We start from the raw sequence: 16,271 nt of genomic DNA on the forward strand, positions 1-16,271 counted from the left end.
ACACACACACACACACACACACACACACACACACAGGAACGGAGACAGAGAACTTATCATGATGCCTTTAAAAAACTAAAAAAAACTTGAGCTGGGAGTGGTGGCACACGCCTTTAATCCCAGCACTCAAGAGGCAGAGGTGGGAGGATTGCTGTGAGTTCAAGACCATCCTGAGACTACATAGTGAATTCTAGGTCAGCCTGGGCTACCTCAAAAATCCAACAGCAAACAAACAAAAAAACTTAAAAACTACTCTACTAAAGTGGGAATGGTGGCACATGCCTTTAATCTCAGCTTCTCAGGAGGCAGAGGTAGGAGGATTGCTGGTAGTTTGAGGCCACCCGGAAACTACATAGCAAATTTCAGGCTAGCCTGGGCTAGAGTGAGACCCTACCTCAAAAAAAACAAAATTACTCTGCTAGCTATCCTTTTAGCTGTGACTTCCATGCATGTTCACTCTAATTAACAAAGACTTAAGATGAAGACAGGGACTCCAAAACATAGGCATGGATGGCATATACTTAGTAGATTGAGACATTCACATTAATCCAGTTTTACTGGAGAAGCAGATGAACAGTGTTAAATCCAGTGACTGTAGTAAGAACAAATAAAAAGCATGAAGTTTTACTTGGTGTTAGTAGGCCTCCAAACACAGGTTATAATTCCCAGGTATATTGTTTCTATTCTGACATACTACTAGCCTGATCTGACCTTGCAAGTTCGGTACCAGACAAAGAAATTCTTACCAACTAATAACGATACAACTAGGAAGAGTCCATTCCTCAAGTTATTCAAGGACAGGCTATGTTCAAAACTTTTCTTCAAAGTTTTTATTAATAAACAACAATGTAAATACCTGGTAACATGCTGAAATACCCTATGAAGAAGGAAAAATTGCTGCTGTTGAGAGAGGTAAGATACCAAACAGATAATGATTTAAGATAAACTGCCTAACAAAAATAGAACATCATGGAGTGATGAGATGGCTTAGCACTTAAAGGTGCTGGCTTACAAAGCCTAATGGCACAGGTTCAATTCCCCAGTACCCATGAAAAGACAAATATAGAGTGGCACATGTACCTAAGTTCATTTGTAGTGGCAAAAAAGATCCTGATGTGCTCATACTCACACTCTTCTTTCCTTCTTTCTTTCTCTACTACTTTTTCTTTTTTCGAGGTAGAGGTAGGGTCTCACTCTAGCCCAGGCTGACCTGGAATTCACTATTTATTCTTAGGGTAGCCTTGAACTCATAGCCTTGAACTCACAGTGATCCTCCTACCTCTGCCTCCTAAGTGCTGGGATTAAAGGTATGAACTACCTCGCCCAACTCTCTATCTCTATCTGAAATAAATAATAAAGTATTTTTAAAAGAATTTAAAAAATAGAACATCAGTTTTATTCCTTAAAGAGAGGTAGCAATCAAAAAATCTTTTCTGGCCAGCAGTGGTGGCTCACACCTTTAATCCCAGTCTTTGGGAGGCAGAGGTAGGAAGATCACTGTGAGTTCAAGGCCACCCTGAGACTATATAATGAATTCCAGGTCAGCCTGGGCTAGAGTGAGACCCTACCTCTACCTCAAAAAGGCCCCCCCCCCAAAAAAAATCCTATTCTAAGATAGGCATGGTGGTGCATGCCTTTAATCCTGGCACTCAGAAGGTAGAGGTAAGTGGATCTTTGTGAGTTCAATACCACCTTGAGACTGCATAGTGAATTCTAGGTCAACCTGGGCTAGAGAGCAAGAGAGTGAGAGAGTAAGACCCTATTGGGAGAAAAAAAAATTCCTATGTTATCCAGGACTGGTGGTATAGGCCTGTAACCCTAGCTACTTGATGGGCTGAGTCAGTAGGACAAGTCAAGGCCACCCTAGACAACCTTGTGAGATCCTATCTCAAAATAAAGAGCCAGGCATGGTGATGCATGCCTTTAACCCCAGCTCTCAGAGGTAGAGGTAGGAGGATGGCCATTGAGTTCGAGGTTGCCCTGAGACTACATAGTGAATTCCAGGTCAGCCTAAGCTAGCATGAGACCCTCCCTCAGAAAACAAAACAAAACAAAACTGGGCACTCTATTCACAGTAGCTAGGAAATGGAACCAGCCTACCTGTTCCTCTACTGATGAGCAGATAATGGAGATGTTGTACATTTATACCATGGAGTTCTATTCACCAATAAAGAAAAATGAAATTTGCAGGAAAATGGATGGACCTGGAATGGATTATACTTAGTGAGGTAACCCAGGCCCAGAAAGCCATGTGTTGCATGTTCTCTCATATGTGGATCCTAGCTACAAATGATTGGACTTGTGAGTTAGAATAATTTAGTAGCAAAGACCAGTAAGCTTAAAAGGGAGGAAGGAGAGGTATAGGAGAATTAAGGGATGGTATTGTATGTAAGTAGAAGAACAACTTAATGGGGATGGAAAGGCTTAAATGAGGTCAGGGGAAGAGATAAAGGGAAAATGGAGGGAGGGCTAATCAAAATCTAAGAGGGTATGAGTAAGTCATATGGAAACCTATTTTTTTGGACAATAGTGCATACCCAGAAGCCACACATTGTTACTGGAATTTTTTCAGGGCCAGAGATGGGATACCTTCCAGTGACTTGTTGGCCAGGGAGGTCCCTGATGCCCCCCAAAACATTACAGGCCATTGCTGAGGTTCTTAGTTTCCCACCAGGAATAGATGGTAAGACCCTACTGCTGAAGACTCCACATACTTGGGCTGCAAGGTCACTGAGAAATTCTGATGGAGCTGAGCTGAAAACCTTCTGCATGTAGACCAGTTGACAGAAAGTTGGAAAAAGCCATGTTGCATGCAGCTCCATAGGAGAGAGAAGCCATCAGTAGAGATAAAAAACAACAGTGGACACTGCAAGCCTTATATTTGTCGAGCCAGGCTAAGTGAGCCAACGGGTACAATAGTGGCACATCTGTTATGGGGGAAACCAACCACCCTCTAATCTGACTGAAGGCCTGCTCCATGGGAGGGAATACATACCTGATACTGAAAACCTATGACAGGAGTAGTCATGAGCCCTAGGGGTGTTAACATCTGCTGCTGTCTGGCTAAATGTATATACTATGCTCACCAAACTGCCCAGTAAGCACTTCTCTTAATGTTCATACCCATATATGAATGCTACTCTTGCTTTTGGTTAGAGAAGCTTCTCTTTTCAGTTGGCAGTGACCTTGGGATGACTCAGAAGGCACCAAGGTGCTGAGAAGAAGTGACAGAGGAGTGCTCAGCATAGAAATATCTCTATCACACCTTTCAAGGCTCAGGGTCCATTGTGGAAGAGGTGGCAGAAAGAATGTAAGAGCCAACAGAAGGCTAGGACGCCTTACAACGTGCTCCTCCAGTCACAAAATGGTCTGGATATCCATGACCTCACAGTGCCTGGCACTACCTACACAAGACCATCATCATAATAGGAGGAAATGATCATGATATCGAAATAAAAGACGGAGGGGGGAATTACCATGGTTTATTGTCTATAATTACAGAAGTTGATAATAAAAAGTAAAACAAACAAAAAATAATAATACAGGGGCTGTGGAAATGGCTTAGCAGTTAAGGCATTTGCCTGTGAGGCCTAAGGACCCCAGTTTGATTCCCCAGGTCCTATGTAAGCCAGATGCACAAGGTGGCACATGGCAGAGTTTGTTTGCAGTGGGTGGAGGCCCTGGCAAGCCCATTCTTTCTATCTGCCTCTTTCTCTCTCTCTCTCTCTAAATAAATAAATAAAATACAAGCCAGGTGTGGCAGCACATGTCTTTAATCTTAGCATTCAGGAGGCAGAGGTAGGAGGATTTCCTTAAGTTTGAGGCCACCCTGAGACTACACAGTGAATTCCAGGTCAGCCTGAGCTAGAGTGAGACCCTACCTTGAAAAAAAAAAAAAAAAAGTAGGGCTGGCTGGGGCAAAAGAGGGCTGGGGAAACAGTTCAGTGGTAGAATGCTTACCAAGCATGTACCTGACCCTGGGTTCTGTCACCAGCACTGAAAGCAGAATTCCTATCATAACGTTTGGACAGATTTCAACAAGTTCCCATTTGTGAATAAAAACATGCAAAAACCAAATAATTTTTATTTTTATTTTTTATTTTTTGGTTTTTTGAGGTAGGGTCTCACTCTAGCCCAGGTTGACCTGGAATTCACTATGGAGTCTCAGGGTGGCCTCAAACTCATGGCGATCCTCCTACCTCTGCCTCCCAAGTGCTGGGATTAAAGGTATGCGCCACCATGTCCAGCTCCAAATAATTTTTTTGTAAGGTAAGGTCCTGCTCTAGTCCAGGCTGATCTGGAATTCAGTATGTAGTCTCAGTCTGGCCTTGACCTCACAGCAATCCTCCTGTCTCCCAAGTGCTGGGATTAAAGATGGGCACCACCATACCCAGCCCAACTAAATTTTTCGTTGTTGTTGTTGTTTTCTGTTTTTGTTTTTCGAGGTAGGGTCTCACTCTAGCCCAGGCTGACCTGGAATTAACTATGTAGCCTCAGGGTGACCTCAAACTCTCGGCGATCCTCCTACCTCTGCCTCCCGAGTGCTGGGATTAACCAAATAAAATTTTTTAAACTGCTAATTTAGCTAATAAAAGTGGGACTCTATGGTAGACTTCACAGCAGAGGAAGTGGTTGAGGAAAGTTCTATCCTTCAGAATCCATTCTTCCATTTTTCCCACACAAAAACCAAATCCTAGGAATATGACTGCCCAGAACAAAAACTTTCTGCCCTAGCGGTTGCTGATTTCTGACTATTGGGATTTACGTGGAAATGCTCACATTCCAGATACTAACTTTCTCATTGCAGTAGTTGGTAGTTAGAATGTGAGGTACAGGTCAGCCACATCAGATGAGATGGCACACACAAGGCACAGGAAAGAAGGTGCCCACCACACCAAAACCTGGATGCTGACTTGTGGGCTACATCAGAAAAGCAAACCTCCTACATTATTTAATTGAATATTATTCTTAAGAAATAGCCAAAACTATATCCTAGTTAGTACAAGTTTCTAATTTCTTTGTGTGAGAAGTTATTTTGTAATTCCACAAAGACTTGAAATCACAGGAAGATCAGCAGGAAAGAGAAGCAATGGACTGGAAACCAAGATCAGGGAGATGGTTACCAGTGAAGACAAATATTTTCATAAATCATGAGCTAAAAATTGTGAGTTAAAAGCCAGGCGTGGTGGCACACGCCTTTAATCCCAGCACTCGGGAGGCAGAGGTAGGAGGATCGCTGTGAGTTTGAGGCTACCCTGAGATTACATAGTGAATTCCAGGTCAGCCTGGGCTAGAGTGAGACCCTACATCGAAAAGCCAAATAAATAAATAAATAAAATTCTGAGTTCAGAATTAGAAATGCTGGTTGAAGAACTAATTCAAATCAAGCCATACTTGGGCCTCAAAATAGAAAATCATAAAAAAAAGAAAAGAAAAAGAAAAAGAAAATTATCCTTACCATCAAGTATAATAGTATACATACTAAAAACAAATGGTTTTTATACTACAACTATATACTATGAAAACCAAAGCCACAAAATAAGTGAACATACTTTTTAATACTTTATTTAATTATTATTTATTTGTTTATTTGGAGAAAGAGGAAGATAGAGGGAGAGAATAGGTGCACCCAGACCTCCAGCCACTGCAAACAAGCTCTAGACGCATGCGCCACCTTGTGCTATATGTGGGTACTAGAAAATCAAACCTGGGTCCTTTGGCTTTGCCAGCAAGTGCCTTAACCATTAAGCCATCTCTCCAGCCCAAGTGACCATACTTTATCTCCCATGCACATTAGATAGAGTACATAGGAATAGAAAATGAAGTTGGAAAAGTACTTTGGGAAATTAAACTATGAAGTACTTAAAACTAGCACTTTTATGTAACAGTTCTCTACATATATTAATCATGCCAGGAACCTCTTTTCTGCACAGTGCATCTCATCCTGCTATCTGTCCTTTCCATTACTTTCCTTTTCTCCCTCTCAAATATGAAGACAGGTGTCAGTTACATACCAAAAATATAAATACACCTAACAGTTGGCTAGCAAAGTTTCCAAAACCTCTTTAGTTTATGGCACTGGGCCCCCTAAAAAAAAAAAAATCTTTAGTGAGCATCCCCTAAACAATGAAGTCCTAACTGCTTTATCCAAAGTACTTTAGGACCTCACTTCTCCAGGGTACCTTTCCACTACCGCTCTGATCCAGTTCTTTACTCACCACATTCACACCTACAGTTACCTAGCACACAGTGTCCTTATGTAAACTCATCTTCCTGTTTGTCTTCAATTCTAGGCCTTTTTTTTTTTTTTTTTGGCTTGTTTTAACCTAAGACTTGTTTCAAATCTCATCTATACAGGAAACACATCAACCTATTATACTAAGTTCTAACTATGTTCTAAGGTCTTACTGTTTACATAGCTCACTGAAAACTTACCATTGCTACTTCCAAGTTATCTTCCGTAATGTAGGTTCCCTAGTTCAAACTACATTAACAGCTCCTTGTGGGAAGGGTAATGGTTAATCTCTGGTTGTCAATTTTACAAAATTTAGAATCACCACAGAAACACAATTTGTGCATATCTGTGAGGGATTTTCTAGCACCACCCCATGGACTGGGGTCCTAGCCTGTACAAAAAGGAGAAAGCTGAGTATGCATCTCTCTCTACTTCTTCTCTGTGGACATGAAGTAATGGCAGCTGTCTGCTCCTACCATGCTTTCTTCACCACTCACCATGATAGACTTCTCCCTCAAAACTGTAAGCTAATGGGCTAGAGAGATAAGGTGCTTGCCTGCAAAGCCAAAGGACCCAGGTTCAATTCCCCAGGACCCATGACCCATGTAAGCCAGATGCACAAAGTGGTATGTATGTCTGGAGTTTGTCTGCAGAAGCTAGAGGCCCTAGAGTGCCCATTTTCTCCTTCCCTCTCTCAAATAAATAAATAAATAAATATATATATATATATATATATTTTAAAAACTGTAAGCTAAAAATAAACCTTTCATTTCCTCAGGCTGCTTCTGGTCAGGCATTTGTCCCAGACCCAAGAAAGTAAGGGATTCAGAGGCTATGTTTTACTTCTTTCTCTACAGGCCCCTCAGGTGCTAGCACAGCCTAGCACATGCTGCCTTGTTCATTACACTAAAAACCATGAGTACCATGATATGTGCTGTGAAGCTGTCCAGATGTCCATGTTCTTTCCACATGTATACCTCAATACATGACAAACACATTTTAACCTAAAATTTTCATTTATACACTTACAGATGTAAGTAAGAGAATACCTGAACATTCGTTTTTTCTGTTTCATCTTAAATGAAAAATGCTCTCATATATACCAATGTACACAACTAAAAAGCATTTGAGAATTAAATAAAATTAAGTTAGTAACAATAAAAGGCATAATGTTGGCCTTTTACTTCTTTTTTTTTGTTTTGTTTTTGTTTTTCGAGGTAGGGTCTCACTCTAGCTCAGGCTGACCTGGAATTTACTATGTAGTCTCTGGGTGCCCTCGAACTCATAGCGATCCTCCTACCTCTGCTTCCCAAGTGCTGGGATTAAAGGCCTGCACCACCACACCCAGCTTGAAAGGACATTTTTTAGAAGACTGGAGAAGTCTGATTGTGAAGCATGTTTGGATAGCACCTAGGAATCAATATTACTATGGAGGTATGATATGGCAATACAGTTACATAAGAAATGCTTATTTATAGAGGTATACTCTGCACCAGTGACATGTAGTAAGAACTATGATTATCACGAAGAAAGGAAAAGGAGGAGGAAGAAAGGAAATGAGGAAAATGGAGGATAGAAGAACAAAAAGGGATCTATAAGGGAATGTGAGAAAAATTCAAACTAGGATCATAACATTAAATTTGGATGGCTGGGGGTTTGTTATACAATTCAAATTGTATGTACGTTTGAAAACAGTATGGCTTATAATCTTTTTTATTTATTTACTTATTTATTTTCTATACACAGAGAAAATGAGAATATCAGGGCCTTCAACACTGCATACAAAATCCAGACACATGTGCCACTTTGTGCATCTGGCTTGATGTGAGTACTGGGGAATCAAACCCAGGCGAGCAGGCTTGGTAAGAAAGCACCTTTAACTGCTGAGCAATCTCTCCAGCCCAGAATACAACCTTTTAAACTAAAGATCACACCAAACTCAATGTAAGTTAATAAATATCCAATTTTAAACTGCATTATATTCTTTGTGGTGGTGCATGCCTTTAATCCCAGCACTCAGGAGGCTGAGATTAAGTTCGAGGCCACCCTGAGACTACACAGCAAAGTCCAGGTCAGCCTGGGCTAGAGCAAGACCCTACCTTGAAAATCCAAAAATAAAAAAAAAATTGCACTCGGGAGGCAGAGATAGGAGGATTGCCATGAGTTCAAGGCCACCCTGAGACTCCACAGTGAATTCCTGGTTGGCCTGGGCTAGAGTGAGACCCTACCTCGAAAAAAAAAAAAAAATTAAAAAAAAGAAAAATGCTCAGGGGGAAAAAAAATGCCAGGCATGGTGGCGCACGCCTTTGATCCTAGCACTTGGGGGCAGAGGTAAGAGGATCACCATGAGTTCAAGGCCACCTGGAGACTACACAGTGAATTGCAGGTCAGGCTAGACTAGATAGAAACCCTACCTTGAAAAAAAGGTGGGGGGGTGCCGCTGGAGAGATAGCTTAGCAATTAAGGCATGTGCCTGCAAAACCAAAGGACCCAGGTTCAACTCCCCAGGACCCACATAAGCCAGATGCACAAGGTGGCATATGCAGCTGGAGTTGGTTTGCAGCAGATGGAGGCCCTGACATGCCCATTCTCTCCTTCCCTCTCTCTGTCCCTCCCTCAAATAAATAAATAAAAGTTTTATATATATATATAAAATTTATATTTATATTTTAAAGGCCAAATGAGCCAATGCGTACAATAGTGGCACATCTGTCATGGTGGAAACCAACTGCCCTCTAACTGGACTGGAGTCCCACTCCATGGGAGGGAATACATCCCTGATACTGAAAACCTAAAACAGGGGTAGTCATGAGCCCTAGAAATGTAATGTCTCTGCTATCTTGCTAAATGTATATACTATGCTCATCAAACTGCTCAGTAAGCACTTCTCTTAATGTTCATACCCACATATTAATGCTACTCTCACTTTTGGTAGAGAGCATTCTTTTCAGGTGGCAGTGACAATGAGATGACTCAGAAGTCATCATGATGCTGGGAAGAAGTGACAGGAGTGTTCAGCACTGCAATATCTCTATCACACCTTCCAAGACTCAGGGTCCATTGCATAAGAGGTGGTGGAAAGAATGTAAGAGCCAAAGGAAGGGTAGGACTCCTTACAACATGTTCCTCTAGACACAGAATGGCCTGGATATCCATGACCTCACAGTGCCTGACACTACCTACACAAGACCATCATAATAGGAGGAAGAGATCATGACATCAAAATAAAAGAGAGATGGATTGAGAGGGGGAGACGATATGATACAGTTTCAAAGGAGAAAGTGGCAAGAGGAAGGATATTATCATGGGGTCTTGTTTACAATCATGGAAGTTGTTAATAAAAATTAATTAATTAATTAATTAAAGAAAAACAAACAGTGACAAACAAATGGCATATGAAATACCACAATGACATCCTTTTAATAGAAAAAAATGTGAACACATGCTTATTATCATGTTATTTTGTTTAAAATGTATACAGCAGGCTGGAGAGATGGCTTAGTGGTTAAGCGCTTGCCTGTGAAGCCTAAGGACCCCGGTTCGAGGCTCGGTTCCCCAGGTCCCACGTTAGCCAGATGCACAAGGAGGCGCATGCGTCTGGAGTTCGTTTGCAGTGGCTGGAAGCCCTGGCGCGCCCATTCTCTCTCCCTCTATCTGTCTTTCTCTCTATGTCTGTCGCTCTCAAATAAATAAATAAAAAATTAAAATAAAATAAAATGTATACAGCCATCTCATAACTTGTAACAATGTATATTCTATTAATATACAGTATATTAATATAGACTCAATAAATCCTTGAAAAAGAAAAAAAATAATCTAAGTGAAATACACTAATAGATGATGATAATTACTTAGACAAAAATGTTAATGGGGGCTGGAGAGATGGCTTAGCAGTTAAGGCGTTTGCCTGCAAAGCCAAAGGATCCCAGTTCAAATCTCCAGGACTCACCTAAGCCAGATGCACAAGGTGGTACATGCATCTGGAGTTTGTTTGCAGTGGCGTGGAGGCCCTGATGTGCCCATTGTCATTCATTCATTCTCTCTCTCTCTCTCTTCCCTCCAGTTTTCTCTCTCTCTAATAAATAAATAAATACATATATATTTTTTAAATGTTAATGGATTCGTAACTGTAGAACCCTGGTTATTCAAAGTACTATTAACATTAAACTGAACTATATCAATTGCAGGGCCACAATCAGAATCAATCAGTGATAGTCTAGTAACAATGCTCCAAAAGAAAGCAACTAGTTTTCTATTTGCTTCCCTGTTTTTTTGTTTGGGTGGCTGGGTTTTTGTTTTGTTTTGTTTTGATTTTTATAAATAACACATTCAGAGCCAAGCCCAAAAGTGAATGTATTTGCTGATTTTTAAACAGGAAACTCAAGGTAACCATCATTCTGCATGCTCTGCATTTCCTTTCCCTTAGCCATTCCATCGTTACTAGTTCTATGAGATATCCATTATTAGAATAAAGTCTTTTAAGAAGGATTCTTTGACAATTAAGGAGAGTTAATGATATTTTTCTCTTTGAAAAAAAAATGTGGGCTGGGGAAATGGCTTAGTGGTTAAGGTGTTTGCCTATGAAGCCTCGTGACCCAGGTTCAATTCCCCAGGACCAACGTAAGCCAGATACTCAAGGGGGCGCATGCATCTGGCGTTGGTTTGCAGTGGCTGGAGGCCCTGGTGCACCCATTCTCTCTTTCTCTCTATCTGCCTTTTCCTTTCTCTGTCTCTCAAAATAAATAAATAAAAGTAAAATGTTTTTTAAAAATGTAATCATGTATGCAGAGAACACCCCTAATATGACTGTAATACCCATCTGGTAGCACCCATTGCAATATAGAAAAGTCTAAAACTAAATAACTTAGAAGCTCTACAATTTTTTTTTCTTTGTTGGGGTGGGGTTCAAAGTAGGGTTTCACTGTTGACCAGGCTAACCTGGAACTCACCCTGTAGTCCCAGGCTAGCCTCAAACTCATAGCAATTATCCAACCTCTGCTTCCCAAGTGCTGAGATTAAAGGCATACACTACCACACCCAGAAAGCTCTACATTTTTACAAATGGTTATTTGTGACTTAATTCTACTTTTAAAAAGAATTGAAAACCGGGCATGGGTGTGCACGCCTTTAATCCCAGCACTCGGGAGGCAGAAGAAGGAGGATTGCTGTGAGTTCGAGGCCACCCTGAGACTCCATAGTGAATTCCAGGTCAGCCTGGGCTGGAGTAAGGCCCTACCTCGAAAAAAAAAAAAGGGGGGGGAGGGCTAAGGAAATGACTTAGAGGATAGTGTGCTTGCCACACAACTCAAAGTACCCAAGTTCAAATTCCCAGAACCCACATTTAAAAAATAAAAACAAAACAGAAGCTGTGATGGACTTCTGTAGTCTCAATGAACCTAAGACAGGGAGGTGGACACAGGAAAATCTCCGGGAAGCTTGTGCAAGGAGCAACGAGCAATAAAAATCCCTGCCTCAACCAAGGTGGAAGACACGGACCAACCAAAATATGTGTACCATGGCAAGCCTACACTCAGACACTCACATACATAAACATGCACACAGACACATCACATACATGACAAATTTTTAAAAAGAATTAGTTGTCCTGATTCAAAACTTTGGAACTACTTTCTCTCGCATATGACAGAACTTTGCCTACACCCACACTTCAATAAAGTCAAATGCTGTACAAGCTACCACCAGCTCTGCAATGTTAAGTATCTAACTGAGAGTCTGGTTAGCTTTCCCAGTATTCTAGTCAGATAACACTCTTGGATATGTCATATACCCAGCTACATACCCAATTACTTCCAAGTAAAAACCTGAGCATAATAAAAATCTATATCCTGTTTCAAATAGTAGAAGACCACATTAAATTAAAGGGTACTTTAAGTAAAATCCACAAACCTTCAGCAATCATGTCTTCCATCTCTGTGTCAGAGGAATTATCTGCATGCTTTGTATTATTCTGCAGGTCTGGCTGAACACACATGGAATTCACTACCTGGTCATCCAAAAGAGGCCTTTTTTTTACAGGCTGTTCTATTAGCAGAGATGAACGACTCACCTACAAAAGGGAGAGAGAATAAAAAGAAATAATCTCTAAAATATTCAGAAATAATGGGTTTAAAGAAAGCCTCTGGGGACTGGGAAGATGACTCAGCAATTGAAGGTGCTTGCTTGCAAAGCCTGATGACTCAGGTTTGATTCCCCAGCATCCACATAAAGCCAGACACACAAAGTGGCACATGCATCTGAAGTTTATTTGCAGGGGCAGGAGGCCCTGATACACTCGTATTTATACTCTCCCTTTCTCTCAAATAATTTTTAAAACCTCTGGAAATGAATGATGTCTCTGATAATTCACTTTTTCAATGACAAAATCCACTCATTAAGTATTTTATACCTCAAGTGAGTTAATCAATCTGTATATAAACATTTTATTTCTAGCCACCAGCAGAATAGATGTGTCAACAATTCTGTCAAATATAACCTAGTGTTCTGGTTTAGGCCAGATTAAAAAAAAAAATTCCTTCCAGGAAGGAGGTGAGCCTGCACTATGCAGTCAGAGGGTTCCCAGGCGCTGACAACTCCCCCATCATTGGGCTGTCTCTAAGATACTGAGATTGTTTCCACAGAAAGGTTTCGTGCACAGTGGTTTGAATGTGAATGTGTGTCCCCAATAGCCTGAAGTATTTTTGACTAAGCTTGCAGCTTAAGTCTCCAGGAGCATTGCTGGAAGAAGTGTCACTGGGGGCAGATCTTGTAGTCCAGCCCTAAGGTGTGCTGGGATTGAAGGAGTGCACCACCACACCTGACTTTAAAACTATACCTTTCAGAAATGTGTGTGTGTATTCGATCAAGGCAAAGGCTTCCCACATGCTAAGGATGTACTCTATCACTGAGCTACATCCCCAGCCCTCAGACAATTGAACCAAGGTTAATTTTAATAAACCAGGTAATAGGTGTGTACTTTTATGGGTTTTTGTTTGTTTGTTTGGTGGGTTGGTTGGTTGTTTTTTCGAGGTAGGGTCTCACTCTAGTCCAGGATGACCTGGAATTCACTGTGTAGTCTCAGGGTGGCCTCAAACTCACAGTGATCCTCCTACCTCTGCCTCACAAGTGTTGGAATTAAAGGCATGCACCACCACACCCAGCTTGATATGTATGTTTTCTGTTTACTTTTATTTATTTATTTGAGAGCGACAGACAGAGAGAGAAAGAGGCAGATATATATCTAGAGAGAATGGGCATGCCAGGGCCTCCAGCCACTGCAAACGAACTCCAGACACATGCGCCCCCTTGTGCATCTGGCTAACGTGGGTCCTGGGGAATCAATCCTCAAACTGGGGTCTTTAAGCTTCACAGGCAAGCACTTAACTGCTAAGCCATATCTCCAGCCCAGATATATATGTTTTCTTAGGAGGCTGGCACTGAGGTGAAGTTATGTAGGGCTGAGTAGGAATGGCTTTGGATTCTGGCTATAGAGTATGTGGCAAATATGTTTGTGGCTCTAAGATTTTTTTTTTTATCATAGGCATGATAATAAAAACCTAAAAAACCATGCAAGTATATATGCTTTAATCTTTAGACCATGACTTACAGTTACACTGCTTAACAGCCTTAAAACATTTAGGAAAGAAGACTGGAGGGATGGCTTAGTGATTAAGGTGTTTGCCTGCAAAGCCAAAGGACCCAGGTTTGATTCCCCAGGACCTACAAAAAAACAGATGCACAAGGGAGCACACGCTTCTGGAGTTCATTTGCAGTGGCTGAAGGCCCTAGTGCACCCATTCTCATTCTCTCTCTCTCTTTCTCTCTCCGTCCCTCCCTCTTTCTCTATCAAATAAATATAATAAATAAGATATTTTTAAAAAACTTTCAGGAAAGAAGTCAGGTGTGGTGGCACATGCCTTTAATCCCAGCATTCAGGAAGCAGAGGTCAGAGGAACACCTTGAGTTCCAGGCTACCCTGAGACTACATAGTGAATTCCAGGTCAGTCGGAGCTACAGTGAGACCCTACCTTGAAAAAAAAGAAAACAAACAAACAAAAAACTTTCAGGAAATGAAAAACTTTTTTCTCTTGCCATGTATGAATGAACACTTTTGAATTAGACCTTATATTTAGAAGGAAAACACCTATGACTTGTTAAAACTCCTAAGTATTGATTTTACTGAAATGTTTAGGATCTTCATTTTACAGGCATATCTAAGCTCAGAAAACCACCTGTGGCTTTTCCCATGTGTAGTGTGAAGATTCAGTCCTACGTAAGTGACAAAATGCAACCTGCAGCTTCCTGGAGAGCAACTCAATGAGACAGTGTATGTTTAATGGAATATTGTACTGTGGCTGATAACTCTGTAATTTGTCGAGCTCTAGAGAATTAGCAGCTGAACAGTAAAAGTGAGAGCTTAATGTGCAAGCCTGTATTAGGTCTTGACTAGATGTAAGTAAGCATCATACTCCCTTGAAGTTTTCCAGATTCCTTGACTTTACAGATGACTATTTTCCTATCACAGTCTGAATTAATAAGCTTTTTATTTTTCATTTTTGAGTAAAATCAAATCAAGGTGTGTTAGTTTTAAAAGATCAGTAAAAAAATATAAGCCAGGCATGGTTGTGCGCTCCTTTAATCCCAGCACTCAGGAGGCAGAGGCAGGAGGTTCACTGTTAGTTTGAGGCCCCCCTGAGATTACATAGTGAATTCCAGGTCAGCTTGGACTAGAGTAGAAACCCTACCTTGAAAAAGCAAAAAGGAAAAAGAAAATAAACGTAGTCCCATATGATTTTTTTTGTTTTGTTTTGTTTTGTTTTTCCAAGGTAGGGTCTCACTCTGGCCCAGGCTGACCTGAAATTCACTATGTAGTCTCAGAGTGGCTTTGAACTCATGGCGATCCTCCTACCTCTGCCTCCTGAGTGCCTGGATTAAAGGCATGTGCCACCATGCCCAGCCCATATGACTTTTTAAAATTTAATTTATTTTTGAAAAACAGCAAGTAAGACAGAGAGAATTCGTGTGTCAGGGCCTCTAGCCACTGCAGTCAAACTCTAGATGCATGCGCCACCTTGTGCGCATGTGCAACCTTGCACGCTTATGTCACCTTGTGCATCTGGCTTATGTATAATCTAGAAAGTCAAACATGGGTCCTTAGGCTTTGCAGGCAAGTGCCTAAACCCACTAAGCCATCTTTCCAGCCCCTCATGTGAATTTTAAAGCACAATGAAATTATTGAAAAGTTTAGTTTTCTCTCTCTAATAATCAGACACACATGGCAGCACTCCATTTGTGGGTGTCTAATGGCGTTTCTTCAGTTTGACCATGCTGCTTGAATTTTTTTGTGCATTTAAAAGTAATAAAGTACTGTATTTAAAATTGTTAAATTATAAAAATAAGCAAATTTAAATAAAGTTGTCTTTGTCAGTTAAAATATATCTTAGAATATATACTTAGAAGAAAGGATTACATTTTAGTTGCAGGTAAAAATCAAATAAGATTACAAGTTCTTTCTTAGAGAATAGATAATTAAAAAATAATGTTATATAGATAAATTTTCTTTGTTTGTTTGTTTTTGTTTTTCGAGGTAGGGTCTCGCTCTAGCTCAGGCTGACCTGGAATTCACTATGGAGTCTCAGGGTGGCCTCGAACTCATGCAATCCTCCTACCTCTGCCTCCCAAGTGCTGGGATTAAAGACATGTGCCACCATGCCTTGCCTGATAAATTTTTTAAACACAAATATGGTTCCAACTTACAGGAAATGGCTCCAATCCCTCCTGAATCACAAAACCTTCAATAACGTGGGTCAAGATCTGTGGTTTTACAATGGCCTGTGGCGGCTTGTTTTCTATGTTGGGAATGCTACTGGGCATAGATGCACTATTGCTTCTTGTAGTGGCAGCCGGGATCAAGAGTGGAGGTGGAGGAACAGACACGTGTGAGGGATCTGATGAAGACTTAATGACAGAAGCACTGACTGATGCCACAGCTGGTAGCTCCACTTGCTCTGAAAGAAAAGTGATATTTGATCTTTAGCTG

The 16,271-nt window shown here is 40.9% G+C and overlaps 1 protein-coding gene across 9 annotated transcripts in view; it reads right to left on the reverse strand.

Moving 5' to 3' along the window:
* Positions 1-16,271, reverse strand: part of Phc3 (polyhomeotic homolog 3) — a 111,904-nt gene that overhangs the window by 14,716 nt on the left and 80,917 nt on the right. For all 9 annotated transcript variants that reach the window (XM_045130034.1, XM_045130033.1, XM_045130032.1 and 6 more), the window contains 2 exons: positions 15,989-16,239; positions 12,143-12,302 (listed from right to left, as the gene is read on the reverse strand). In XM_045130034.1, the coding sequence (XP_044985969.1) occupies positions 12,143-12,302; positions 15,989-16,239 (411 nt within the window). The remainder of the gene's footprint in view (positions 1-12,142; positions 12,303-15,988; positions 16,240-16,271) is intronic.

This window comes from Jaculus jaculus, chromosome 11 (assembly GCF_020740685.1).
Source record: "Jaculus jaculus isolate mJacJac1 chromosome 11, mJacJac1.mat.Y.cur, whole genome shotgun sequence".
In the NCBI taxonomy this organism is placed as follows: domain Eukaryota; kingdom Metazoa; phylum Chordata; class Mammalia; order Rodentia; family Dipodidae; genus Jaculus; species Jaculus jaculus.